The sequence below is a fragment of the Plectropomus leopardus genome, chromosome 9, assembly GCF_026936395.1.
Source record: "Plectropomus leopardus strain MGB_pleo_1.0 chromosome 9, ASM2693639v1, whole genome shotgun sequence".
NCBI lineage: Eukaryota > Metazoa > Chordata > Actinopteri > Perciformes > Serranidae > Plectropomus > Plectropomus leopardus.
The window spans coordinates 1,703,498-1,730,000 of record NC_142184.1 but is presented as its reverse complement, the minus strand read 5'-3'; the positions used below and the strand labels follow the sequence as shown (position 1 = coordinate 1,730,000).

At 43.2% G+C, this 26,503-nt stretch overlaps 3 protein-coding genes across 13 annotated transcripts in view; 2 read left to right on the top strand and 1 right to left on the bottom strand.

Annotated features, from left to right (window-relative positions):
• The window catches only part of LOC121947550 (uncharacterized), a 20,097-nt gene extending 2,439 nt beyond the window's left edge, over window positions 1-17,658 (top strand). The window contains exons 2-7 of one of the 10 annotated variants that reach the window (XR_015777365.1): window positions 314-369; window positions 478-541; window positions 681-771; window positions 1,663-1,792; window positions 9,387-9,456; window positions 10,072-11,679. Coding sequence is in view for 4 of the 10 variants with exons in the window: in XM_088081671.1 (XP_087937797.1) it covers window positions 314-369; window positions 478-541; window positions 708-771; window positions 10,072-10,171; window positions 17,569-17,618 (334 nt within the window). In the remaining 6 variants the exon portion in view is untranslated. The other 9 variants (XR_015777368.1, XR_015777366.1, XR_015777364.1 and 6 more) reach the window with 9 other exon arrangements.
• Window positions 16,071-24,562, bottom strand: edem2 (ER degradation enhancer, mannosidase alpha-like 2). The gene is made up of 11 exons (XM_088081606.1): window positions 24,340-24,562; window positions 23,034-23,144; window positions 22,170-22,209; window positions 21,887-21,992; window positions 21,405-21,530; window positions 19,819-20,030; window positions 19,521-19,662; window positions 18,803-18,927; window positions 18,540-18,684; window positions 17,590-17,711; window positions 16,071-16,973 (listed from the first exon to the last, which is right to left on the bottom strand). Exons 1-11 carry the CDS (start codon window positions 24,429-24,431, stop codon window positions 16,494-16,496), a joined length of 1,701 nt encoding a protein of 566 aa, XP_087937732.1. The 5' UTR covers window positions 24,432-24,562; the 3' UTR covers window positions 16,071-16,493.
• Window positions 21,375-26,503, top strand: part of LOC148188624 (macrophage mannose receptor 1-like) — an 18,176-nt gene continuing 13,047 nt past the window's right edge. For both annotated transcript variants that reach the window (XR_015777362.1, XM_088081643.1), the window contains exon 1: window positions 21,375-21,504. The gene's annotated coding sequence lies outside the window, so the exon portion shown is untranslated. The remainder of the gene's footprint in view (window positions 21,505-26,503) is intronic.

The window sequence follows — 26,503 nt, the reverse complement described above, 5'->3', positions numbered from 1 at the left end:
ACACACACACACACACACACACACACACACACACACACACACACACACACACACACACACACACACACACACACACACACACACACTCACACACACACACACACACTCACACACACACACACACACACACACACTCACACACACTCACACACACACTCACACACACACACACACACACACACACACACACACACACTGTGAGTCACAGAGCGGCTGATTCTGGTACTTTCTCTGTTGTGGGAAGAGCTGGCTGAATCACTGCAAATGTTTTTAATGTTTACTCAAAGATTTACTGATTTTTTTTTCATACCAGCTGCACGACGTCATCACGCTCACAACTAACCAATGAGAGGGCGGGATTTGACCCAGGTGTTCATCCAATCAGAGCCGGATTTACAGCTGGGCCGGTCAGGTAACAGCGAAGGCCACAGTCCTTTTTCTGTGTTTTCTCAAAGTATTTGTGTCTTTCTGCTGCAGTTTTATTAAGAGATCATCTGCGCAGCAGTGGAAACCTCTTTAATGAAGCTGCTGACAATACGAGGTAAAAAACGACACAAAAACCTTTAAATTAACAGTCTGTCAATAAGACAATGATTAATCTGTTTCTGTGGCTGTCCTCCATCCAAACGCTTTTCAGACGTGGAAAATGTGACTTCACTCGCTTCGTTCTTCTGTTTCAGTAACGGTTCTCTGACGCTCACTCGCAGGTGTGTTTTTGTGATTTTTGGTACCTGGTGCACGAGAGGATGTGATGTCACTGCAGGAGGTGAGGTGAGTGAGACAAAGGTGAGTTTAGAAATAATTCAGTCAGTGAAGAAGAGTCTTAAAAAAGGTCAAGGACCTCGCAAATAGAGACAGAGGCAAACTTGTTTTAACAGAAACTTTTAGAGAGAAAAATTTGGGATTTTTTTTTGTTTCTTTTCTTTTTCTTTAAAAATCACCAAAAAAAAAAAGAAAGAAAGAAAATGGCCAAATTTCGTGAACCTTTTAAGGAAAAAAAAAGAAATCACCAACATGTTTTCTTTAAAATTTGCCAATTTTCTTTTTAAGAAAATAAACATTTAATTCAATATTGTTTTCAAAGAAAATATGGTTCTTTAAAAATTGTCAGTAAAATAAAGTTATGTCCTGCCCACTAAGACAAAATTAAACAAAAAAGTTCCTCAATAGTGCTAAAAAATGCCACACCCCGCTCCCCTCTTATAAATAACAAACAGTCCCTTAGTTAGTCTTTAAATATCCAGTTCTAAGTCTGTTGTGAATTCAATATTTTTAGTTTTTGTTTTTCATATATAAAGCTATAATATCGAAATGAAAAAAAAAACCGGAGTATCGATGGTCGTTTCGGAGAATGCATGGTCTTTAGAATTTGCCTCAAAGTCATGGAAAAGTCCTGGAAAAGTCCTGGAAAATGTGCCGTCAGCCGTCAAGAAGAACTTAGAGACATTTTTGCTGAAGACTGTGAGATGTAGTGAAAGCTCTGGAAAAGTCAAATTCAGACAAACGTCACGACGCCATGACGGCAACGGAGAAAATTCTCCTACAAGAAGAAGCTAAAATACTCGTCAAGTGTCGCTGCGACACAACGGTGGACCTCAAATTAAGATTATTTTTCAAATAACTGAAGATGAACTTTCAAAGACGCCTCTTTTTGTTTTGTAGCTCTCTCTCTTATTGTCGTCGTCACCCGGCAACCAGTAAAGAGCAACACGCCAGCAGAAGAAACCCTGAAGTCTGAAATCTGTGATCAATGAGGAGGAAAGCACATGATGGAGCGGGAGGAGTCCCAGCTGTAAGTAACCAGTTCCCAACAAACACAAACTGGGCTCAGGGGACAGCGAAGTGGGACAAAGAGGCCCAGTGACACTTTGGGACACATCGGAGGGAGGCAGCGAACATGTCTGCTGGTAAACAGCTGACAAAGACTGAACATCAAAAAGTACTTTCACCTTTTCAAACTGACAGACTTTACAGAGTTTTTACGGTCATGAAAAACATAACAAAGTCATGGAATTTGCAAATAGCAATTTCCCCTCCTGGAAAAGTTTTATAAAACTAAATATATCCTGAAAGTTTTGGAAAAGTCATGGAAATCTGGTTCAAAAACCTGTACAATAGCACATGATGTGTTGGAGGACTGTCAGAAATTTGAAAATCTATAATGTCAGTTTTTCAGTGTTTCTGGCTGTGAAAAATTGTGTCATTTTGGAAAGTGAAAAAAAAGAAAAATTTTGAAAGATAAAAAAAATCACTAACAAAAAAAACTGCTAAAAAAGTAAAAGACAAAAGTCTGAAAGAAAAAAAATCTCTGTAAAAATGTTTTGTCTTCTTTATAATTGCCAAAAATATTCAAAGAAAAAAGAAAAAAAAGGTCTTTTTTTTAAATCCCCAGAAATTCGACAAAAATTGCCAATGTTTTGCCTTTAAAACTGGGAAAAACCTGCAGGTCTGATGTTTGGAAGCACGTTTTGGCAGTAAAATAAATACAGCATACAGACATTTAAGGTAGTATGCCCCTCCCCCAAAGCCAAAAAACAAACCAAATCAAAACTGATGAGGAGTATCAGTGGTTGTTTCAGAGAATGTCTGGTCTTTAAAATCTGCCTTTAAGTCCTGGAAAAGTCCTGGAAATGTGTTGTCAGAGATGTGTCTGCAGCCACGTTTCCCTCACATCTCAGCAAAGGAAAGTTAAGTGAAATCAGACGTCTTTTCTCAGGCGTCACGAGACGTGACGTCAGATCCTGATGGCGGCTGCACAGCTGCATCACAGCTGCATCACCTGTCAGTCTGAAGGCGTCCTTCACACAAAGTGTCGGTCGAACAGTGTGTGAAACCTCGTTCTCTGACTCTGAGGAGAGTTTCACTGCTGAAAGACGGCAGGCGGCCCGGCAGGCTGTAGATAAACACAGACTCTCTGGCCTTGTGCACACTGACGGCCCTTTTTTCATTTATTTATTTTTTGGCATACTCATGTTTACTCTTTTTGGGTTGTGTGTTGAAAGTCTGCATGAACAGAAACCAGAACTAAAATCCAACTTTTTTTTTAGCGTTTTTGCCTTTTAATTGGGCGGCACGGTGGCGTCGTGGTTAGCACTGTTGCCTCACAGCAAGAGGGTCCCTGGTTCAAAACCCGGTTGGAATGGGGTTCGGTCCGGGCGGGGCCCTTCTGTGCGGAGTTTGCGTGTTCTCCCCGTGTCTGCGTGGGTTCTCTCCAGGTCTCCGGCTTCCTCCCACAGTCCAAAGACCTGCAGCTCAGGTTGATTGGTGACTCTAAATTGCTCTGTGTGTGACTGTGAGCGTGAAAGGTTGTCTGTCCATACGTGTCGGCCCTGCGATGGTCAGGCGTCCTGTCCAGGGTGACGCCGCCTTCCGCTCAGTGACAGCTGGGATTGGCTCCAGGCCCCCGCATTAGAGAATGAGTGAATGAATGACAGTCTTACAGATCTGATTAGAGAAGGTCTTCTGGTTTTCTGCTGCACTGCTTAGACCTCTGAAGTCGACCAAACACTAACAAGTGTGGACCAGAATAAACTCCATACAAATGTTTGAATAAATCACTTCAGTGTGCTTACTGGTTTCATTTTTGAGCTTTCCGTGTGTTTATAAGAGTTACTTGGGCAAATTGCATGTCCAACAGCCCTGACATGTCCAATAGTGTCCCATAGACATGTCCAATAGACATGTCGCACGGCAACATGTGACGACTTAAGATGAAAACACGTCGAAGGCAAAGTGAAACTGCAAAGTTCAGCTTCAGTGAACTCGGACCTGCAGATGTTTGCTGCTCAGCGTCCTGCAGGTCGTCCTGACATCATCGACCTTTACGAGCCGGGAAGTCAAAAATGGAGTTAGCTCCAGAAGTTTATCAGGTGTGTGTCAATATCCAGTTTTATTTAACCCCTTCTGTCGGGGATTCAAGCCCTTCTTCTATGGTGTTTCATTATAAAGTTACACTGCCAGCGACTGGCCTGGCGTGCTCACTACAGTGTTTTTGGTTGTTTTTGCTGATCCGTGTACACGAAGATCATTCTCACAGTGTTATCATATGAACACAGATTTTTAATATAACACGTGAAGGAAAGACTTTTCCGTTTTAAGTAGAGCTGTTCTGGTCACCTGAAACTGACGTGTCTCTAACGTGTCCTCTGTGTCAGCTGCTGAGTACACGTGTTGGACGTGTGTATGTGCAGGGATGATGCTGGTGTCACTGTGCAGTAGCATTTAAACAAAATTTCACTCATTTACAAACCTCATTTGTCATCTAAAGACATTTCAAGTCTTTACCTTGACGTGTGTGTGTGTGTGTGTGTGTGTGTGTGTGTGTGTGTGTGGCACAGATGCAATTAGAGCCTTGCAAGCGCTCGCTTAAAGCTGTTTTCATTCTCTCAGCCAAGTACATCACATCATAACACACACCCAGCTGTACCCACAGGCTCACATTTCACTGTACAACACATTCCTCACTGTGTGTGTGTGTGTGTGTGTGTGTGTGTGTGTGTGTGTGTGTGAGGAAGCAGAGAGGGTGAATGTATGAAACTGAATCCTTTGGGTCACCATTTGCTCCGTAACACCGACCTCATGTTGTCAGTCTGCAGGGAAACACGGCACATGTGTGTCCTGACCTCATTGTGACACACACACACACACACACACACACACACACACACACACACACTGAGGAATGTGTTTGTCGTGTGAGGGTTGAAAACTCTTTGCATTGGCATTATAAGACTGAATCCATTAGATCTGAGTTTCATTACATCAAAGAGGCTGCGAGGCGTCCGTGTTTTGAGCTCACAGCTGGATCTATCAGAGTTTTACTTGTTTAAATTACGACTTCGGCTGTTAATGGGAATATTTTTGTAATTAAGTGGAAACTCCTAATTATGATAAACCCAGTATACCATGAATGCAGCATCACAGAACACATGACGTGCAGTTAAACAATGCGTCATGCCAACAGGTTGTCCTTCGTGGTTGAATGTTGCGGCCTTCAGAAGGTTGTTTTCTCTCGAGCTGAAGGAGGTTTTCTCACCATGTTTGATCTGGAGACCTGAAACCAGCCTCCGGAGGACCTGATTGTGCCCGCAGGTGTACGGCCTTGCATGAGGCGAGTCTGAGTAGATGAAAGATGAAAATGAGCAATACAGAAAGTTAGTTTCCATTCACCTGTTTTTAATGAGCCTCTCTGATTAGAAAGTGTTTCCTGTTGTCTAAAGAATTTGCTTTGACTGGAGCATTTTTAACGATCTCTTCTTCTCCTGCTGAGGTTTAATGGCAGCGACCGGAAAATTCACTAACAACACGTTAACTAACAACAATTTCTGTTGGTTTTCTGGAAATTTGGTTAAAAATTTGTACACAAATTAGATGGAAACTTGACTCAAATTACTAAAACTAAACGTATATTTTTGAAAGTAATACTGTATATGATTTTGTCAAAAGATTAAAACTGAATTAAGATGTCTAAAATCAGAAGTGTTAAACTTGCTCATTTGGTTCCTGGCTCTTAACATTTGAAATTTAAAAACATTATTAAAAAAAGTTACTTTGTGTAAAAAAAAAAAAAATACAATAATAATAATAATGAATCAAAATAATGTGATTCTCACTGGTAATTGTTTTTGCAATATTAGTTTGCATTTGGTAAGCTAGTGCATAAAACAGCATCAAAATAGAGATTGGTAAAACAAAAAAAGTGGATGCCCCACACCGCCAACAGAGGTCCTAGCTAGGACCCTAATGTTCTAAAGCCTTAGAAATGTCCTAAAATCCTAAAAATGTCCTAAAATCCTAGCATTGTCCTAAAATTCTGGAACTGTAAAATCCTAGAAAGGCTGTAAAATCCTAAAAATATCGTTAAGTCTTAAATGTGTCCTAAAATCCTTAAAACCTCCTAAAATCTTAAAATGGTCTTAAATCTTAAAAATGGCGTGAGAGGCGTTGTAAAATCCAAGAAATGTCCTAAAATTCTTGAAATCCATAAATCCTAAATTGCATTAAAATGTGAGAAATGTCCTAAAATCGTAAAAACTTTCTAAAATACTAAAAACATCCTGAAATACTAAAAATGGTCTGAATTCTGAGAAACGTCCTCAAATCCTGAAAATGTCTTAAAATGTAACAAATATCCTTAAATCCTAAAAACTTTCAAAATCAGAAACATCCTAAAATCCTATAACCTTCTACAATCAGAGAAATGTCCTGAAATCTTAGAAATGTCTTGAAATCTAAAAAAATCTCCTAAAATCCTACAAACATGAATGGGGCTGCTGTAATTGGCCCCCTGAAAAATCACGTTAAGTGTCCCCGATGTAACACGTTCCAGCCAAAAAGGCTGTGTTTGAGATATGGAGCTTTATTAAAAGACAATGAGAGGTCTCTTACAGTGAAGACAGCTTTTTTTTTTAAAGATAACTATCGGAGAACAAACGATGAGACAAGACGAACGACACAGTGAATCACATCCTGTCAGATCTCCTCTGCAGATATGTGAGACTCGCAGGGTGGAGTCAGTGGGCTCCAGCTGGAAGGTGGAGACGAGCCAAACACAAGTTTGCTCATGCTCCGATGCTCGCGGCCCCGTCCGTGAGACGGGCCGTCGTCCTGAGAGACGCGAGACGTGTCTCTGCAGAGCGGCTGTGATAACGCTCCGACTGAATCAGCAGGAAAGAACTTTACGGTCAAATCTGAGCTGAGTTTCTCCTTTTCAGTGTGACGCTCCTCAGTCTGGTTTCTCCTCTGCAGTTTCATGTGGATGCAGGAGAGCAGGTGAAGGAAAACTGCCGAAATGTGATTCATCAGACTGAAGCAGCGCCTTTGTTAGAGGTGCTGCAGGTGCAGTAAGGTAGAGACTCGAGTGGACATGAAAAGAAGCGAGTTCACTTGAGTCAGTCTGAGTTCAGACAACAAACACAAGTCATCTCATGCTGCCGCTCTGTCAGTGGACTTCAGCGTCTACACCTTACGCTCTCAGTATCCTTCAGTGTCTATACGTTACTCTACAGGTGTCCTTCAGTGTCTATACGTTACTCTACAGGTGTCCTTCAGTGTCTATACGTTACTCTACAGGTGTCCTTCAGTGTCTATACGTTACTCTACAGGTGACCTTCTGCGTCTGCATGTTACGCTCCAGGTGTCACTCTGCGTCTACATGTTACGCTCCAGGTGTCCTTCTGCGTCTGCATGTTACGCTCCAGGTGTCACTCTGCGTCTACATGTTACGCTCCAGGTGTCCTTCTGCGTCTACATGTTACGCTCCAGGTGTCCTTCTGCATCTACATGTTGCGCTGCAGGTGTCCTTCTGCGTCTGCGTCTGCTTCTAATATAAATTAGAAGCTAAAATTAAAAGACAGAATAAAAAAAGACAGTTAAGAGACGACGTCACGTACAGGCGAGTCTGTAAAAATGGGATTTTAAGAAGTGATCTTAAAGGAGTCACTGATTCTGCGGACACAGATCTCAGGGACGAGGTGTGGATCTCCATGACGAACGGAGACAGCAGCTAATCAAGACGTCTCCATGTGGATGTGTTCTGGACAACTGGAAGGAGACCACTCAGGAGGGACAGTATGTCCCACCTGGACAAGAGGGCCGTCACTGATCCTCTGAGAGGACAAATTTAAGGCTCGTCCAGATCGAGTCTTTATGAGTTAATGATGAGGGAACGCTGAACATCAGGAGAGAGTGAGACAGGAAATAAAACCGGACAGGAGAGTGGTTTCCACGGAAACAAACGACACGAGACGAGGGAGAGAAGACGTAAAAGAAGGACAGATGAAATAATGTGCAGAGGAGAGGGAGGAGACTCAACTGGAATTCCCCTCCAGTCACATACTGGGAGTGATGCTGAACTGGGCCGAGCGGTAAAGCCTCCATACCTCACAGCTGCACACACACACGCACACACACACACACACACACACACGCAGATCCATACATCATATGAATAGTATGTGATTGTGTGTGAGTGCACTGAGCCCAGCCCATGTGAGTGTGTTGTCATTGACTGGCTGCTAATGGCTAACAGATGAGTGTGTGTGTGTGTGTGTGTGTGTGTGTGTGTGTGTGTGTGTGTGTGAAGGGTGTGGACCCTCTTCAGAGTATGATTAGTTTGGGGACCTCGAGCCAAATGCTAACATTATGCAACATCTGAGCAGACCAGCATATAGTGTAGAGCGTGTGTGTGTGTGTGTGTGTGTGTGTGTGTGTGTGTGTGCACGTCCCATTATCACCACCATCATCTGTTCTCGGACCTGTCTGCACTTCACGTGCTCGGTGATGATGTCATGGGTACAGGAAGTTGACCTCTCCTCGGAGACGATGTCAAACCTTCGCAGCCGACTCTGAACGCTCACCAGTCCGAAGAACCTCGCCCAGTACTCAGAGGCCTGAGGGTACTGGTTTCACTGGGGTTTCACTGGGGGTCTCAGTGGGTAGTTGTCACAGCTCGGATGTGTATCTGTGGTCTTACTGGGTTAAAGTGGTTTTAATGGGTTCACTGGTCTTACTGGCTTCAGTGGTCTCATTGGTTTTAACTGGTCTCAGTTGTGCCAGTATTCTCACTGGTTTCATTGGTCTAGCTGGCTACTGGTTCCACTGGTCTTCACTACTTTACTAATCTAATGGGATTCACTGGTTTGTGAGGGGGACTCTGGTTTTACTGGTTTTAGTGTTTTTTAAGGGCAGACTGGAGCGTAAGACGGACGCTTTAAGACAGCGCTTATTGACGGGGATTTGAAGACGTTCGGATGTCAAAACAGCAGGACATCACTTAGCTTCTGAGCCGGTGTTTAGGGACTGTTCTTTATTTATCGGGGGTGACTTTTTTATGGAAAATAAAATTTAAAAAAAAAGAGCTTTTCCAGTTGTGTGTCCCTTACGTTTTTTAATGCCTGACCTGTTTTGCAGCAGCCCGTCCTCCCTCATAAATAACAGACAGTCCCTAACCCTAATCACTGAGGGAGGCCAGTGTGACGTTCAGAACGCAGAGTCCAGTTAAAGTCTGGCTGAGGTGGAATAACTCGACTTTAGATCACATTATCTCGGTGTTTCAGTCCAACTTGGAGAAACTCGATCCGTTCTGATTTCAGTCAGGCGAACATGTTTTAAAAGTCCGGTTTTAGTTGAACTTGAACACAATAATTCAACTTTTTCGAACATCATGTAAACACACGTTATCTCACACGTGTTAATGTGCTGCTGTTTTTAAATAAACCTCGTTCTCGATCACCATCTCCAGCAACTTTGAGTCAAAGTGAGTGGAAGAAGTCGTGAAAACACGACTTCTTCCCTGACGGCGCTCGTTCAGCTGCGGCGTTATTTGCTGCTCATGTGTGATGTAACGGACTCTGAGAGTCTGAATCCGTGTCTCTCGTGTTTTTCAGACTCATTTGTAGGCTACGCTGCAGCTTCACGGCGGAAACGCTCGGCCTGACTGCTGATAGACTGCCCCAGGTACGAGGAAATGAGTGAGCTTTTCAGCAGCTCCGGTCCGCTCGTCTTAAAGTTAATGAGCTTTTTTCAGTGTGTTTGTGGTTAGATGTCTGAAATAAGTTCTGAGGTTAATTTAAGCTGAAGAGACTTTCACGTTTCGTTTTACAACATAAAATACGTCAGTAAATACCCAACTGTGAACTCTTAAATAAGGAGGTCACTAACGAGTGGCTGAATGAGACTACAGAACATCATCATGCCGAACGCGACTTCACGGCCTCGTTGCGGTGGCGACGTTAAGTCATGTGACCAATGTGTAGTACGTTTACAGCCCAACATTTTTACTTCTAGTGATTCATTTAGGCTTTAAAAAGATTATCATGCTGAACAAAACATGTAAGTATCATGAATGTAGCTTATTTTCTGCATTAATCCTAAATCCAATGGAAACATCCCACAGGCTTTTTGACGAGGGAACCAGAGTGACGCTAACCTGCACGTCCGCCTGCAGGAAAACGTCATTCCTGCGTTTTCACTGAAGATTCGTCATGAAGCATTTGAAAAACACCAGATGGGCATGTTAACAAGGTCAGAAACACAAGAAAAGTCACATTCATCTGCTTTCTTCTTCTGCAGTGGTCCACCTGCAGCTCGCTGAGGAGTCCAGAGGAGTCCAGAGCGCCCACCACAGGGACGACGAGGAATAACAACTCCTGCACAGATGACAGCACGACTGGTGTGTGTTCACATGTTTAATGTCTTTAGACTTAAAAGTCTAACCCCTGTCCTAAAATCCTAGAAATGTCCCCAAATCATAGAAATGTCCTAAAATCATAGAAACATCCTCAAATCCAAGACATGACCTAAAATCCTAGAAATGTCCCAAATCTGAAAATCTTCCCGAAATTCTAGAAATCTCCTGAAATTTTAGAAATGTCCTAAAATCCTAGAAATGTTCTACAATCCTAAACGTCCTACAATCCAAGAAATGTCCTAGACTCAAATAAATGTCCTGAAATATTAGAAATGTCCTAAAATCCTAAAAAACAATCCTAAAATCATAAAAAGAACCTTTCTAAAAATCGTAAAGCATCCGAAAAACCTTGAAACGTCTTAAAATTCTAAAAATGTCCTAAAATCGTAGAAATGTCCTTAAATTTTAGAAATGTCATAAAATCTTAGGAACATTTTTGGGGCTGCCGTGACTGGCCCCTGGCCCCATGCCATTTAGCAGGAGTGGCCCCCTAGTAAAGCAGGTTGAGTGTCCCTGCTGTAGATTTTCTTGTTGAGGGGACACAGCAGTCATCAGGACATTAAACGTGAAAGTCTCAGCTCCTCTCTGAATCCTCTCTGGACGTGAGGCTGCAGTTTCTCCTTCTGGAAATCTCCTCGGAGTCGTGACTCTGAGGACCAGCTGGGAGGAGAAAATCTCACGGGGACCGAAGCTCCCGCACCACAGTTAATTAAAAGCGACACAGACGCGCAGAACGGAAGCTCCTCCCGTCTGGGAAAGTGTCGAAATAAATGATCTAACTGTAAAGACGTCAGAAGATTTTAAAAAGTCTTCGATACATTTGGTGAAAGCCGTTATTTCACCGAACGGGTTTCTGAGACATTTCACTCAACATGTCTGTCTTCTTCCTAACTTCTCAGAGTTACACATTTTTGGGGAAATACTCCGGAAAACTAGAGTTTGATTTCAGTCTCATTAAAGGGACATTTCACCAGTTTTCAACCAATTTAGTATCAAAACAATGTGTGCATATTGCCCATGTATAGTGTTGACCATATGTGGCATAAATGCATGCGATTTCCACTCGGTGCACTTTCACAGTCGATGCTGTTAATCATATCCCAGACTGACATCACCAGCACATATATACATTTAGCATGTAGTATACGTGGAAAATGATCTAAAATCTAAAATCTCAGGGGCATTTTGACCAACCCTGTTAATGATCTGTGTGCAGAGCGGTCTAAGTCTGAGTGTTTGACGCTGCACAGAAAATATTGTTTTAAAAAGCAGTGTCGGTGCAAATCATTGTCCTATCCCGGGCTGTTATAAAAAAAATCTTAGCGTGCAGTATGTAGAAAATATTCATTTTTTGTGTTGTTATACAAAACTAGGATGGCATCATGACAAAACCTGGCATTTAATTAATTTTTTTCATTTTGATATTCATGATTTGGACTGATGTTGGTTAAATAACAACTCAATAAAGTAGAAAATAATATTAATGTTAATTGTTTTTTAAAGCTTGATTTTGAAAAGCGCATTTTGTGCACAGAGCGATACGAGTGTGTGATTTTAAAGTGGGACCCAAGGGGTTAAATATGGAGCTTGATCAGGGTGTGGTTAGCCTAGCTTAGCATAAACACTGGAAGCAGGGGGAAATGCTAGCCTGGCTTAAAAATGCACTTAAAAAAAGAAGAAGATTGAAGCACCTGCAGCTGTAACGCGGCTCAGAGGGCGAGTCTGCAGCAGGTGTCACTCACGCCTGCTTCAAACTGAGCTCTAAAGTCGTCTTAAGAAACGTAAAAGTGTCTTTCATCGGGGATAAAAGCAGAGTAAAAGCTGAGCTGCAGTAAATCCCCTCTGACTGACTTCACTCCTGCAGGAAGCAGAGCAGCTGAGGCAGATTGCATCACCACGTTCCCCTCGCGAGCCAACAGGCGCGACTGCAGGCTTCGTTTGAACAACACTTTCCAAAAAATGTATGTTTGCAGAGTGTTTCACAGAGCTGAGAAATACAAGAACACGAAAAGAACGCAGGATACAGCCGAGAACGTGCTGAAAGCTGCAGGTGGAAACATGCAAAATGTCTTTATTGCTGTGAAATACTGTACAGAAGCTGCAGATTAACCCTTTGAAACCAGGACCAACACCAGTACTCGTGTTATGTGTTCATGAGCTTTTTTAACCTTTTGAAACCTTATTTTTCTGTTGAAAACATGAGGAAGAAAGACTAACTGAAATGTCCCATAAATTGTTAGATATTAGTATAATGTGAGAAGAAATAACCCTAAAAGTAGTTTTTAAAAAGGGGGTAAGGATTATTCGAGATTTAGCAAACTAGGTAAAAGTCTCCAGAGCATTATTTTTATAATTACTATCGTTACACACAGTAGCTGGTGTTCACACCGCAGCTCAGCGTTACTCTGCTGTACAGAGGAGCTGATATCAAAACGGGTTAAAATATGTTTTGATATTAACCCCTGTGAGGTGTGAGCCCCGTCTGTTTCTGGAAGCTGGGAGCGCCCCTTTTGTACCGGCCCTGCACTTTACCACAGAAACCAATGACGGCGGCATCATTGCGCTCCGCTAAGGCATGACGGGCGTGACAGTGTTTCATTCAGCCCCTCAAAAATCCACAACTATCCTTTTAAATATCTGCATCCACCACTGAAACACGAATTACTGTTTGAGTGCTAGAACGTGAGAGGTGATGGCGGCTGAGAGTGCTGAAAGCAGTCGAAGCGTCACCAGAGATAAAAAGTGAAAACTGTCGGAGGAAAAGAAAGCAGCTGAAATGTAGGAAGTGTGTGAACAAGAACAACGTGAAGTGAAAGTTAGAGTTAAAATATCCGTCTAAATATTTCGTAGAAAATAAAAGTAAAGTGAGGTTTGAATACGATAAAGCGGATCAGAGTTCCAGCAGAGCGGAGAGATGGAGCAGTGAGAGCTATCTAATCTGTTTTAAAGACGCGCCTGGACTCAGCTCAACAATACACTCAGCACTTAGTCACGATGCAGTCATCAATACGGACAGATCCAGAGACACACCCTGAGAGGACGGGAGGGGGCTGAGGGAGGTGGGACACAGCCGAGGGGGGAGGAAAGGAGGTGAGACACAGCCGAGGAGGGACGACAGGATGTGAGACACAGCCGAGGAGGGACGACAGGAGGTGAGACACAGCCGAGGAGGGAGGAAAGGAGGTGAGACACAGCCGAGGAGGGAGGAAAGGAGGTGAGACACAGCCGAGGAGGGAGGAAAGGAGGTGAGACACAGCCGAGGAGGGAGGGAAGAAAGTGAGACACAGCCGAGGAGGGAGGGAAGGTGGTGAGACACAGACGAGGAGGGAGGAAAGGAAGTGAGACGCAGCCGAGGAGGGAGGGAAGGTGGTGAGACACAGCCAAGGAGAAAAAGAAAGGTGAGACACAGCTGAGGAGGGAGGAAAAGGAAGTGAAATACAGCTGAGGAAGGGAAGAAAGGAGGTGAGACGCAGCCGAGGAGGGAGGAAAGGAGGTGAGACGCAGCCGAGGAGGGAGGAAAGGAGGTGAGACGCAGCCGAGGAGGGAATGGCACTGAGAGAGTCTCAGTCACTTAGAAACCTGAATCGACATCACTTACCTCGTGCTGCGTTCAGACACCTTTTACACTATTTAACCCTTTAAAACCAGAGCAGATTGGTTTGAATTAATTATTATAATTAATTAATTATAATTCATTCAATTTGAATTATTTATAATTCAAACCTTAAAACCTCCTTTTTTAAGGAGAGGAGGTAAGTTGAGTCATGGAGCAGAGGAAGGAAAGAAGAGAGAAATTAGGAGGTTAGAGGTGTGAAAACGTGACGAGGAGAAAGTGGACGAGGACTCGGTGGAGGGTAAAATAAAGAAAGAGGGAGAAGTTTGAAGGTAAAGATGGAAAAAAGCCAAATATGGAGTTTGATTCTGAGGGAGAGTACGGAGGCAAAAGATATGCAAAGGAAGAGAAAGAGGGGCAGAAATTTGGGACGAGGCAAATAAAAGAGGGGAATGAGAAAAGGAAGATGAGGACAATAGAGTAAAAAAAAGAATTTAAATAAAAGTCGAGCACGAGAAGAATGAGGAAGGGAGGAAAAGGAGATTTTTAAGAGAGGAAGGAGAATTGAGGGGAGGAGGACGAGTGATGGAGGAGCAATGAAAAGGTCAAATAAAAGAGACGAACCCCACCCAGAGAGGAGGAGGAGGGGGAGAGATGGAGAGAACAGGAGGAGAGGGGAGAAAAGATGAGGTCGCTGAGGAGGGAGGGAGGAGAGAGGAGTCCCACCCTGAATGACGGAGGAGGGGATTTCTGCAGCCGCTAAATGACAAACAGAGCCGGAGTGAGTTAAAGTCTGCGTCTCCGTAAATGAATCTTCCTGCTGCATTAATGTCTCGTTTTCCTGCTGCAGATGTTTCAGGGTGTTCTCGTTTAACTCCTTAATTTCCTGTTGGGTGCTTTAAGCTGCAGCAGTGCATCATGGTCTTTTTTTATATAATTCACAGTACAAATAAAGTAACTGACCCTGGGAATTGTTTTTGTACTGGTATCCATAAAGTACCAGAGTACATAAAACAGCATCAAAATAGAGCCTGTTGATCAAAAAAGAGCCAGAGGAGGATCCCCCACACCCCTGACAGAGGACACAGATAAGACACTGATGTCCCAAAATCATAGAAATGTCCTAAAATTTAAAAAATGTCCTTATATTCTAAAAATGTCCTAAAATAAAAAAAAAGGTTTTAAAATCCTAGAAATGTCCAAAAATCATAAAAATGTACTAAAATCACAAAAAGTCCTAAAATCATAAAAAAAATGCCCTAATGTCCTAAAATCAAAAAAAATGTTCTAAAATCCTAGAAATGTCCAAAAATTATGAAAATGTCCTAAAATCCTAGAAATGTCCAAAAATCATGAAAATTTACTAAAATCATAAAAATGTCCAAAAATCATAAAAAGTCCTAAAATCCTAAAAACGTCCCAATGTCCTAAAAATGTCATAAAATCAAAAAATGTTCTAAAATCCTAGAAATGTCCAAAAATCATGAAAATGTCCTAAAACCCTAGAAGTAGTTCAGAGTAGTATAAATAGTAGTATAAAGTGGCTTGAAAAGAAAATACTCAAGTACAGGTGCCTAAAATACTTAAGTACAGTACTTGTTTAAATGTACTTAGTTACACTCCTCCGCGATTACTCGTCTCTTGGATACACGAATTCTCTGCTGCTGGTAAAAAGCTGCAGATTTTGGGTGATTTTGTCAGAGGACACGCTGACAGCTATCCGGTCCTGCATATGAAAAAAGTGTCAACATAATATATATTTCATGCACATCTTTTATGCACATGAAAAACGTATCAATAAAAATATATGTTTTATCTTGTTCTGCATCTCGAAATCCCCCAAATTCTGTCTCTGAAGGTCCCGGCTGATGGATAAAGAGTTAATATGGCGCCTCCTGCTGGCAGCTCTGGACAGTTACACACCTGCAGATGCTCGTACAGGTCTGCACCTCTCTGTGCGTATATGTACATATACGTCATTTTAACCTTTTAAAACCTGGATCCACATCGTTGTTTGTGCTGACGCCTTTCACACGTGACCTTTGAACCCTCAGCAGATCGATTTCTTTTCGTCTTAAACGTGAGGAGAAACGCAATGAGCACTGAGATTTTCTTGTTTTTTGTTCCCTTTTTTTTCAGATAATCATCTTGTATCTTCAGTGTTTTTTTTAATTTTTTATTATTATTTATTTTATTATTTAAGTTGCTTTCTGCCAATGTTTCAAAGGGTTAAATTCAGCATAAACGAGCATAAATGTTCATTCTAAGCTTTCGACTGAATCTCATGATTTTCACAAGCAAATAAAAAAAAGTGGGCGAAACTGCAGATTAATCTACTTCAGACTTTATAAAAATCTGTCACACGTTCGACTTTTCTGCAGCCGTCGGTGTGAAGACAACATCCACACGGTCCGAAACACATAAAAAACACTCAACATTTCTAATAAATACAAACATATTTCACCTTCAGTTAAATTAAAGAGTCGGTTCGGCCTCAGAGTTCTGCGTTCACTCGTGTAAAGCGTGTTTTTGGACGGTGCTCGATCAGGTTTGTGTGAATTGGACTTAAACTGGTTCAGAATTTGGATCCTTTTAACTCTTCGTTGTAATTCTCCTGCGGCGTGACGTTAAAAAAGTTTTATTTTCCTGAACGTTGATGTTTTGTAAAAACATGACAGCAAAGACAAAAGTCAGAGAGAAAAAAGCAGACTGATGACATCAGGGTCGCAGGTCACGTGGTCCAGGTGAGCGTCAGGTGCTGTCGGTGAAAACCTGTCCCAGGATGGACAGTCGAGCGCTGAACGGCTGGACGGGACAGGACAGCGGGGGCGGCGTCTTCTTCTCACCTGGTTTCAGAGCGATGCTTTCTGATTGGCCGGGGGGCGGACCTTCTGGCTGTTTGGCGGGCGGCTTTGATTGGCTGCCGGGCTTCTCTGCGGGCTGCGATAGGCTGAGCAGGATGTCCCGGAGCTCCTGGCGGTCCTGGGCGTGGCGGCTGCAGCAGTAGAGCGCCGCTGGGTCGAGAGGGTGAGCCTCGGTGTTGAAGATGAACCCCCCCGCCCCTAAAACGCACTGCCCCCTCGCCCCCTCCTCCCAGGAGCCGTCCCCCTCCGCCCCCCCGCCGTGCAGGAAGTGGGAGGGGTCAAAGAGCAGGTAGAGGTACTTGATGGTCTCGGCCAGGAAGAAGGACTCCATCCTGTTGTCCAGCTGGTGGTCTCGCAGGTCTTTCACCTGCAGACACAAAATTCGATTGAAGCGTCGAACTTTAATTCTGCAGGCGTTTTAATTATTTCGTCTTTTAACGATTATTAATATTGATTTTTTTTCATTCTGTTAAAATAATCACAAGTTTTATGTAGATACATTTAAAAATAAACAATTTATGATCGATTGTATATTTATGCATTTATTTAAAACACGTAACTCACAGTGATACTTAATTTAAGACCCACCAGCCAAATCTGGTCCCCAGCAGGGGGCCGGGTGGCCCCCCAACCATTCGTCCTAAAATCTGAGAAACATCCTAAAATCCCAGAAATGTTGAGCGAGCTAAAATGTTCCTCTCAGTTGAAGGGAGCGCTGTGACAGGAAGGTACTGCAGTAAAAGTACTCTCAGTATAGCGTACACTTAAACTGATATTTTTAGGGGGGACTTTTTAAGGCGGCTAAAATGCATTTTGTTGCCGACCCGTTTGCAGCAGTCGATTATTTAGCAAAAAATCTGCACTGTCCCTTTAAGACCGACACGCTGTGGGTGAGCTCTTATTTTTACGGCCACACCGGCGTCAGACTAAAGTTTGCTCTCTTTGCTCTAAAAACGTTTCAGACTCAGACAGGTGGATCTTACGCTGGCGTATCCGCACGGCGTCTTGGTGATCTTCTCGATGGACTCCAGAGCATCGAGGCCCAGCTGGAGGTAGGTGTGGTCACCTGTGGCCCTGAACAGGTACATGGCGCTCTCTATCAACTCTGGAACGAACACACACACACACACACACACACACACACACACACACACACACACACACACACACACACACACACACACTCTGCTTCAGCTGTGTTGTAATTGACTTAATTGAAATGCTAGAAAACATCCTAAAATCCAAAAACCCTCATAAATCCTGAAAAAGTACTAAAATCCTAGAAAAGCTACTAAAACCCTAAAAATTTCCAAAAATCCTCTGAACGTATTTAGATCCTAGAAACATCCTAAAATCAGAGAAACGTCCTAAAATTTTTGAAACGTTCTGAAATGCCAAAATCACCTAAAATCAGAGAAATGTCCAAAAATCCTAGAACTGCCCTAAAATCTAAAAAAACATCCTACAATCCGAGAAGCGACCTCAAATCGTAGAAATGTCCTAAAATCCACTAACTAAAATCTAGTTTAAAAAAGAAATAACCCCAAATCCAAAAAACGTCCAAAAATCCTGGAAATGTACTAAAATCCTTGACGTCCTTAAATCCTAGAACTGTCTTAAGATCTGAGGACTGTCCTAAAATTATAGAAAAATCTTGACATCTAAGAAGCGACCTCAAATCGTAGAAATGTCCTTTAATCTGAAAAAACGTTCTCAAATCCTGTAAATGTACTAAACCCTCTAAATGCCCTAAAATCTTAGACCTATATGGGTCTCTGTCCCCCAAACAGAGCACAAGTTTCATTTCTTTATGTGATGAATCATCTGACCAACAGTCCTGAACTGAATATTGTCATTCTGTCTCTGTCTGTCTCTGTCTGTCTCTGCGTCCTGATCTGCTGGACTCTGGTCTCCGTGTGGTCTTTGGACTGACCTGGTCTCAGAGGGTAGCCCTCTCTCTTGTCCACAGTGTAACCCTGAGGGATGCTGTAAAACTCGGGCAGACCTCCGAACTGTCTCCACACTGAGTAATAGTTCTGGAAAGTCCTCACTGCGCTGTCCAGGTCCCCCAGCAGAGACTGAAAGACATCCACACAGAACTAGTCTTTATCCGTACGAGAGTCCTGAAAAACAGACGCGTGTTTACATTCGTCTGCAGCCTTCAGTCGGACTGTGTGAGTTTTAGGGTGTTTGTACCTGCAGGCCGGGCCAGAAGGCCTCCAGAGACTGGAACACGGGCATGGACACGGTTCCTTTGTGCATCTGGACCCACAGGTACCAGTCGTCAAAGCGGGTGTAGTTCTGAATGGCTCTGTCGTACTCTGAGGGTCCAGATGTGAATCAGGATTACCGTATTGACCTGAATATAGGACGTTTCTTTCTTTCCTATTTTGGGGGTCTAGACTTTCAAACGTCAATACACGTCCACACCAACAGGTGGCGCCTAAAACCAGTAACCTGAAATGTCTTTTGTGGACTAGTACAGATGTCTGGACCCCCTTGTTGTTTTTAATGTGTTTTATAATTTATAATTTAATTATTTTATTTATTTTAAAAAAAAGATTTGGTCCTCAGAAAATTGTCCTATAGTCAGGGTTGTCCTATATTTGAGTCAATACGGTAGAGTTGTGTATCAAGCGTCACAGACGGGTTGGACAGACGGGTTGGACAGGCGGGTTGGACAGACGGGTTTGACAGATGGGTTGGACAGATGGGTTGGACAGATGGGTTGGACAGATGGGTTGGACAGACGGGTTTGACAGACAGGGTTGGACAGATGGGTTGGACAGATGGGTTGGACAGACGGGTTTGACAGACAGGGTTGGACAGATGGGTTGGACAGACGGGTTGGACAGACGGGTTGGACTGTGTGCTGCCTTGCTCAGAGGCTCTGTGGCGGGGACACCCGTGTTACCGAGGAACATGTTGAGCAGCTCCTCGTCCTGCAGCATGACGGCTCCTTTCACCAGATACTCGAAGTACGAGTCCACCCCCGCTCCGATGCCGGCGTCCTGAGCCACCCACTTCTTAGACAGGATGTCGATGTGGTTACCCACCTGGACGGACAGATGGACGGACAGGAACAAGAGACACACGGGTGTCCCGAGAGAGGGGGACAAAGATGATAGAGTTTTACATTTTTACAGTATTTTTTATTACAGACGTTTCCACGGTTACTGATCTACGAGCAGACGGACGGGTGGACGAGTTACCAGTCCGATGTCGGATCTGGTCTTCCACAGGGCTCTCAGGGCCTGGCGGGCCGCGTTCTCAAACGCGGCGTCTCCCGTTAGTCGACTCAGCGCGGCGAACTCCAGGATGAAGGTTCCCACGCCGGCGGTGCACGTGACGGGTGTTTCGGTGGGACTGACGCCGTGCAGCAGGTTGACGGTGCCGTACGGCATGCCGGAGGGAGTCTGGAACGCTGAAATCGTGCATACAACAAACCGTTATTTCCATCTTTAATTAGTGCGTCCTTTTAGAGTAACTCATTAATTAAACTAAAGAATATTTAGAAAATTTAGTCCATTTAATTTAACTCAGAAGAAAAGATTTAGTTTTGACGCGTGAGAGTTTAACCCTTTCAAACCTGGACCGACATCCGTTTTCTTTCTGCCTTCACAAGCAGCTGCACCTCTGAAACGTGAGCGAATAGGTGTGTGTGTGTGTGTGTGTGTGTGAGAGAGAGAGAGAGAGTGTGTGTGCGTGTGTGTGAGAGAGAGAGAGTGTGTGTGTGTGTGTGTGAGAGAGAGAGTGTGTGTGTGTGTGTGAGAGAGAGAGTGTGTGTGTGTGTGTGTGAGAGTGTGTGTGTGTACGTGTGTGTGAGAGAGAGAGAGTGTGTGTGTGTGTGCGTGTGTGTGAGAGAGAGAGTGTGTGTGTGTGTGTGTGTGTGAGAGAGAGAGTGTGTGTGTGTGTGTGTGAGAGAGAGAGAGTGTGTGTGTGTGTGTGTGTGAGAGAGTGTGTGTGTGTACGTGTGTGTGAGAGAGAGTGTGTGTGTGCGTGTGTGTGAGAGAGAGAGTGTGTGTGTGTGTGTGTGTGAGTGTGTGTGTGTGTGTGTGTGTGTGTGTGAGAGAGTGTGTGTGTGTGTGTGTGTGAGAGAGTGTGTGTGTGTGTGTGTGTGAGAGAGAGAGTGTGTGTGTGTGTGTGTGTGTGAGAGAGTGTGTGTGTGTGCGTGTGTGAGAGAGAGTGTGTGTGTGTGTCTGTGTGTGAGAGAGAGAGTGTGTGTGTGTGTGTGTGTGAGAGAGAGAGTGTGTGTGTGTGTGTGTGTGAGAGAGAGTGTGTGTGTGTGTGTGTGTGTGTGTGTGTGTGTGTGTGTGTGTGTGTGTGTGTGTGAGAGAGAGAGTGTGTGTGTGTGTGTGTGTGTGAGAGAGAGAGTGTGTGTGTGTGTGTGTGTGTGAGAGAGAGAGTGTGTGTGTGTGTGTGTGTGTGTGTGAGAGAGAGTGTGTGTGTGTGTGTGTGTGTGTGTGAGAGAGAGAGTGTGTGTGTGTGTGTGTGTGTGAGAGAGAGTGTGTGTGTGTGTGTGTGTGAGAGAGAGAGTGTGTGTGTGTGTGTGTGTGAGAGAGAGTGTGTGTGTGTGTGTGAGAGAGAGAGAGTGTGTGTGTGTGTGTGTGTGTGAGAGTGTGTGTGTGTGTGTGTGTGTGAGAGAGAGAGTGTGTGTGTGTGTGTGTGTGTGAGAGAGAGAGTGCGTGTGTGCGTGTGCGTGTTGTGCATGTGCGTGTGTGTGTTTTGCATGTGCACGTGTGTGTGTGTGTGTTTTGCATGTGCGTGCGTGTGTGGGTGTGTGTGTGTGTTTTCATACCAGGCAGCAGTTTCCTGGCGGCGTCCTCGGCCATCCTCAGCAGCGGCCCTGAACACGGCCAGCCGGGCTCCAGCTCCATCCCTGCTCGACCTGCCAACAGGTGAGCCGACAGCAGACCACCCACAACTACACACACACACACACACACACACACACACACACACACACACACACAGAGAGAGAGAGAGAGAGAGAGAGAGAGAGAGAGAGAGAGAGAGAGAGAGAGAGACATACACACACACACACAGAGAGAGAGAGATAGAGACAGACACACACACACACACAGTTTTGCCATGTCTTCCTTAAAAATCAACAAATAAAGCCAAAAGCGGAACAGCAGTCGATGATAAAGCTGCCCCGGCCGTGTTGGCTTCTGTCTCTCAGTATCTCTCCCATCGTGAAATAGCCGAAAAACATCACGACATCTGTCAGGCCTCGCTGAACATCATAAACGAAAACCTGAGCCGGCTCGTCCTCCGTACCTCTGATGTTGGTTTCGAACACGGAGGCGTTGACGTCGATGTCAAAGTCCACCGTGTCCTGGAGCAGCGACGCCACGCGCTGAAACTCGGTGTGATTCCCCAAAACCTGCAGAGAGATTTACCGTGACACCTGAACGCAGCACGGCTCCGATAATCAGACGTGATCGGAGATTTTAACCGTGAAGCAAATAAAGAAAAATAAATGTAAGATAAACAGGTCATGTGAAATCATTCTGAAACTGATTTTTATTAATGTTTGACCGAAATCTTCGTCAGGTCTTACCAGCAGAGTGTCGAGAGCATCGATCAGAGTGAGCGAGAAACTGTCCACAAGAGACGGAGGAGAGACATTTAATTACTCTCTAACGAAGATTTTACCGTTACACAAATCCAGAATTTACAGTACGTTTACACACTGTAGAACAAGCAAGTTAACCCTTTGAAACCTGAGCAAACTGATTACTTTCAAAAACATGGGGAGGAGGCAACAACAACTAAACAAAATTTTACCCAAAAATATGTAAAATAAATAAATAAGTATAAATAAAACGTTTTAAGAAATTACCTGAAAATGTGCAAAAAAAAAAAAAAAAACCAACATTTAAAAAAGACAGTGTGATAATTTGCTCGTTGCCTTTTTCCTTTTTTTTTTTTAAATAAATCAAACCTATGTGATGGGAGTCTGAGTCCTGCACAAGAAAACTGATGATGATCCAGATTTTAAAGGGTTAAGAGAAAATAAACTTTAATATTCAAAAACAGAAATACATGTGTTAAAAATGGGAAAAATTAATTTTAATTTTAAAAGATAACCATTCTACATTTTAAATTAATAAAAAATGTTGTGATTCTTCATTTAAGTGTTTAGACATTACAAATAAAAATTCAGTTAACTCGTTTGTAAATTATAGAATTTACATTTGGAAATTAAAAAAAAATCAAAATGCAAAAATAAAATCAAATGTAGTTTTCTTGTGTCAGAAGAATTTAAGTCATTTAAAGTAAAAGTTTAAAAAAAACACTCTTTCATTATTTAAAAAAAATAGTCAATCTGTGATTTCCATAAATCATCACAAAGCATTTTCCTTTCCTTTTTTTTTTTTTTTTTTTTAATGTGCTGAGCCGAAACACGATGATGTCACCTCACCTGCCCCAGGTGTCCTGTCCATCACAGGTGAGGGGGCGGAGCTCGTCGTAGGGGAAGGCGTTGTCGAGGTAACTGTTGTAGGCGTGGTAGAACATGGCTTTGATGCGCTGCCTGAAAGACGGAGCAGATGACAGAGAGGATGCTGGTTAACCCTTCGACAGCTGAGCAGAAAGCTGGTTTGACTTCTTTGGAAAAATGTGGGTAAAAAGGCAAAAAGCAACTTGGCAACAGACGACCTGCAAACTGCAAGAAATTTGTAAAGGCTGACAAGAAAATTAAATGAAAATTATTTTAAAAAGAAAAAAAATAGTATTATTATTAATAATAATAATAATTAGTTTATTACATTTACAGTTTAGAACATTTTTTAAGCCATTTCCTTGGGTTTTTTTTTTTTTAACCTTTTTTCTTTTCTTTTTTTACTAATTCCTTAACAGATAATTTTGGGTAATTTCTTGTAAAGCTGCACATTGCCCCCAAAAAGGAATGGCCAAAACATTAGCAGGAAATTTACAAAAAGTTACAAGAACATTACCTGAAAGTATGCAACAAAAGAGAAAAGTTTTAATTAAAAAAAACCCCACTAAAATTACCTTAAGAACGAGTTTAAAAAAAAAACACACACACACATTTCATTCTGCAGAATAAATCTTAATATATATTAACTGGATTTATAAAGTAAGTTTTCTGGACATTTTTCTCATTTTTTTTGATAATGTCATATATTACCCTCCAAGCTCATTTTCGTGTCACCTTTTTCATGAGTTGCTCATTTTTCAAAATAAATCAAACCTGTTTTCTTACATTTCAGAAGTTTAGACACTTGAAATCAAGACATTGTTTTTTGCTTTTTTAATGGTTTTTAATCAGAAATTAAAGCTGCGTTCAACAACAATCCCTTTATAAACCTTAGATGTGCAGCCTTTACCTGACACTTTAGTTTAACCCTTTGAAAGCTGAGCAAACCGGCGTCAGTTCTTAAGAAGACACTGCAACCAAAGAAATTACCCCAAAATTAGCAAGAAATTGTGCCCCAGCTAATTTTCAGATGATTTTCTTATCACCTTATACTTTTATTCTTATTTTATTTATTTATTTGCCAGTTGTGGGACATTTCTTTCAAAGTTGCTCGTTGCCTTTTTTCTTTTTTCAAAATAAATTAAACCCTTTTTTTAGGTTTCAGGGCTTTAGACGCTCGTGAACTCAGCACAGCTAAACTTTAAAGGGTTAATGTGCAGAGGAGTGTCCTCAGTGTGCTGTCCCTGCGGTCTCGTGTCCCGCAGGTGTGCGTCGGTGTCTCTGTTACCTGACAGCAGCCATGTCCTCCTCTGTGAACTCGCGCGCCGCCGCATCGCTCAGCAGCCACACGAACAGCGACACGCACACGGGAGCGCGCATGGAGGGACACGAGGAGCCCCGGGAGCGAGCCGCAGGTGAGCACGGACACAGAAAATCCCCCAAAACCTCTAAGAGGTGGAGGAAAAGCACGAGCTCAGGTGAGTCCCTGCTTGTGTTGTGTTAGCTGTCAGGAAGTGACTGATGTGCGCATGCGCCCTCCGGTGTGCTGACGAGAACGTGAGCTGCGTTCAAGAACAACCCGGGTTTTTAAACACCGTTAATGAAGTGAATGAGTAAAACCTTAAAAAATCCACCAAACAAACGAAGGACACCGAACCAGGATGTAAGTTAATGAGTGCATTATCTAGCAGTCACCAGAAAGCTTTGATCGACACATTATTTTCTGCTTTTTTTCAATCAGTAATTAAAGCTGCGTTCAACAATAAACCGTTTACAAACGTTACATGTGCACGCCTTTAACTTACACTTGAGTTTAACCCTTTAAACCTGAGCAAATCGGCTTGATCTCTTAAAAAAAAAACATTTTAAAAGGCAATTATAAACCAAAGAAGAACTTACCGGAAATTAGCAAAAATTCTTTAAAAATAGTACAAAATTACCAGAAAATAAGAGTAAAAAAAGAAATAAAAGTGCTTATAAATTATAATCATTATGTAATTTCAACTGTTAGAAACCTGAGCAAATTTACTTCATTTCTTTAAAAAAGGGGAATGAGCAACCAAATAATAAATTACCAAATTAGCAAGAAATTCTTCATTTATTTATTTTTTAACACCGGAAAATAAAAATAATAAATAACAAGAAAGCCTTCAAAAAGTGCTTAAATGGTTATAATAATTATAATAATTCTGTAGCATAATTTCAACTCTTTTAAACCATAACAATTTGTGTAAAAGAAAAAAGTGTGCAGGGTAGTAACTAATAGGCAGGGTAGGTAGCTAATTTTGCTCAGGCTTCAAAGAGTCCAATAGCTTGTGGAGGGCACCTGAACGCAGCACGAGGAAACGGTGTGTGTGTGTGTGTGTGTGTGTGTGTGTGTGCGTGCGCGCACACACACACACACACACAGACATGCATGTCTGTGGCAGCAGGCGGAGCTTAGCAGCCTTGGCGTGACTCGGCGGCGGCTGACCTGCAGCTGATCAAAGAGCTGGTTATGTTCATGTAAAGGGCTGACAGTACCTCATCTTTGTTTATCCAGAAATCGTTTGCATATCAGGAAAAACTGAGTCCACTTCCCCTTTTTTCCTCCACTGACACTTTTTTTGATCTACAAGCTCTATTTTGATGCTGTTTAGTGCACTTCGACACCATATGGATACTAAAAGTACAAAAACTATTCACAGTGTCAGTCACTTCATTTTTATTGTGTGAATTGTGAAAAATGTTTGGGGGGGGACACCCAGCACCCTATCAGGGGCCAGATTTTGGCCCACAGGCCACAGGTTGAGCATCCCTGTGTTAGAGCATTTTCCATCCATCCATCCATCCATTTTCGTCCGCTTATCGGAGGCCGGTCATGGGGCAACAGGCTAAGCAGAGCACTCCAGGCGTCCCTCCCTCCAGCAACGTTTTTCAGTTCCTCCTGAGGGACCCCGAGGCGTTCCCAGGCCAGACGAGATATGTAAACCCTCCAGCGTGTTCTGTGTCTGCTCCGGGGCCTCCTACCAGTAGGACGTGCCCGGATCACCTCCGGCGGGAGGCGCCCAGGAGGCATACTGATCAGATGCCCGAACCACCTCAACTGGCCCCTTTCGACTCGAAGGAGCAGCGACTACTCCGAGCCCTTCCCGACGTCCCAGCTCCTCACCTTATCTCTAAGGCTGAGTCCTCCCACGCTCCGGAGGAAGCTCATCTCGGCTGCTTGTATCCGCGATCTCATTCTTTCGGTCACTACCCAGAGCTCATGACCATAGACGAGGACTGGAACATAGATGGACTGGTAAATCGAGAGCTTCGTTTCCAGCTCAGCTCCTTCTTCACCACGACAGTCCCATGCAACTCCCGCATCACTGCGCACGCCGCCAAACCAGACCCCTTCCTCCCCTCGGCTGTTTAGATCGGGCAGGCCATTCCTCCCAGTCACACCCCTCCAGGTTTCTCCATTGCCC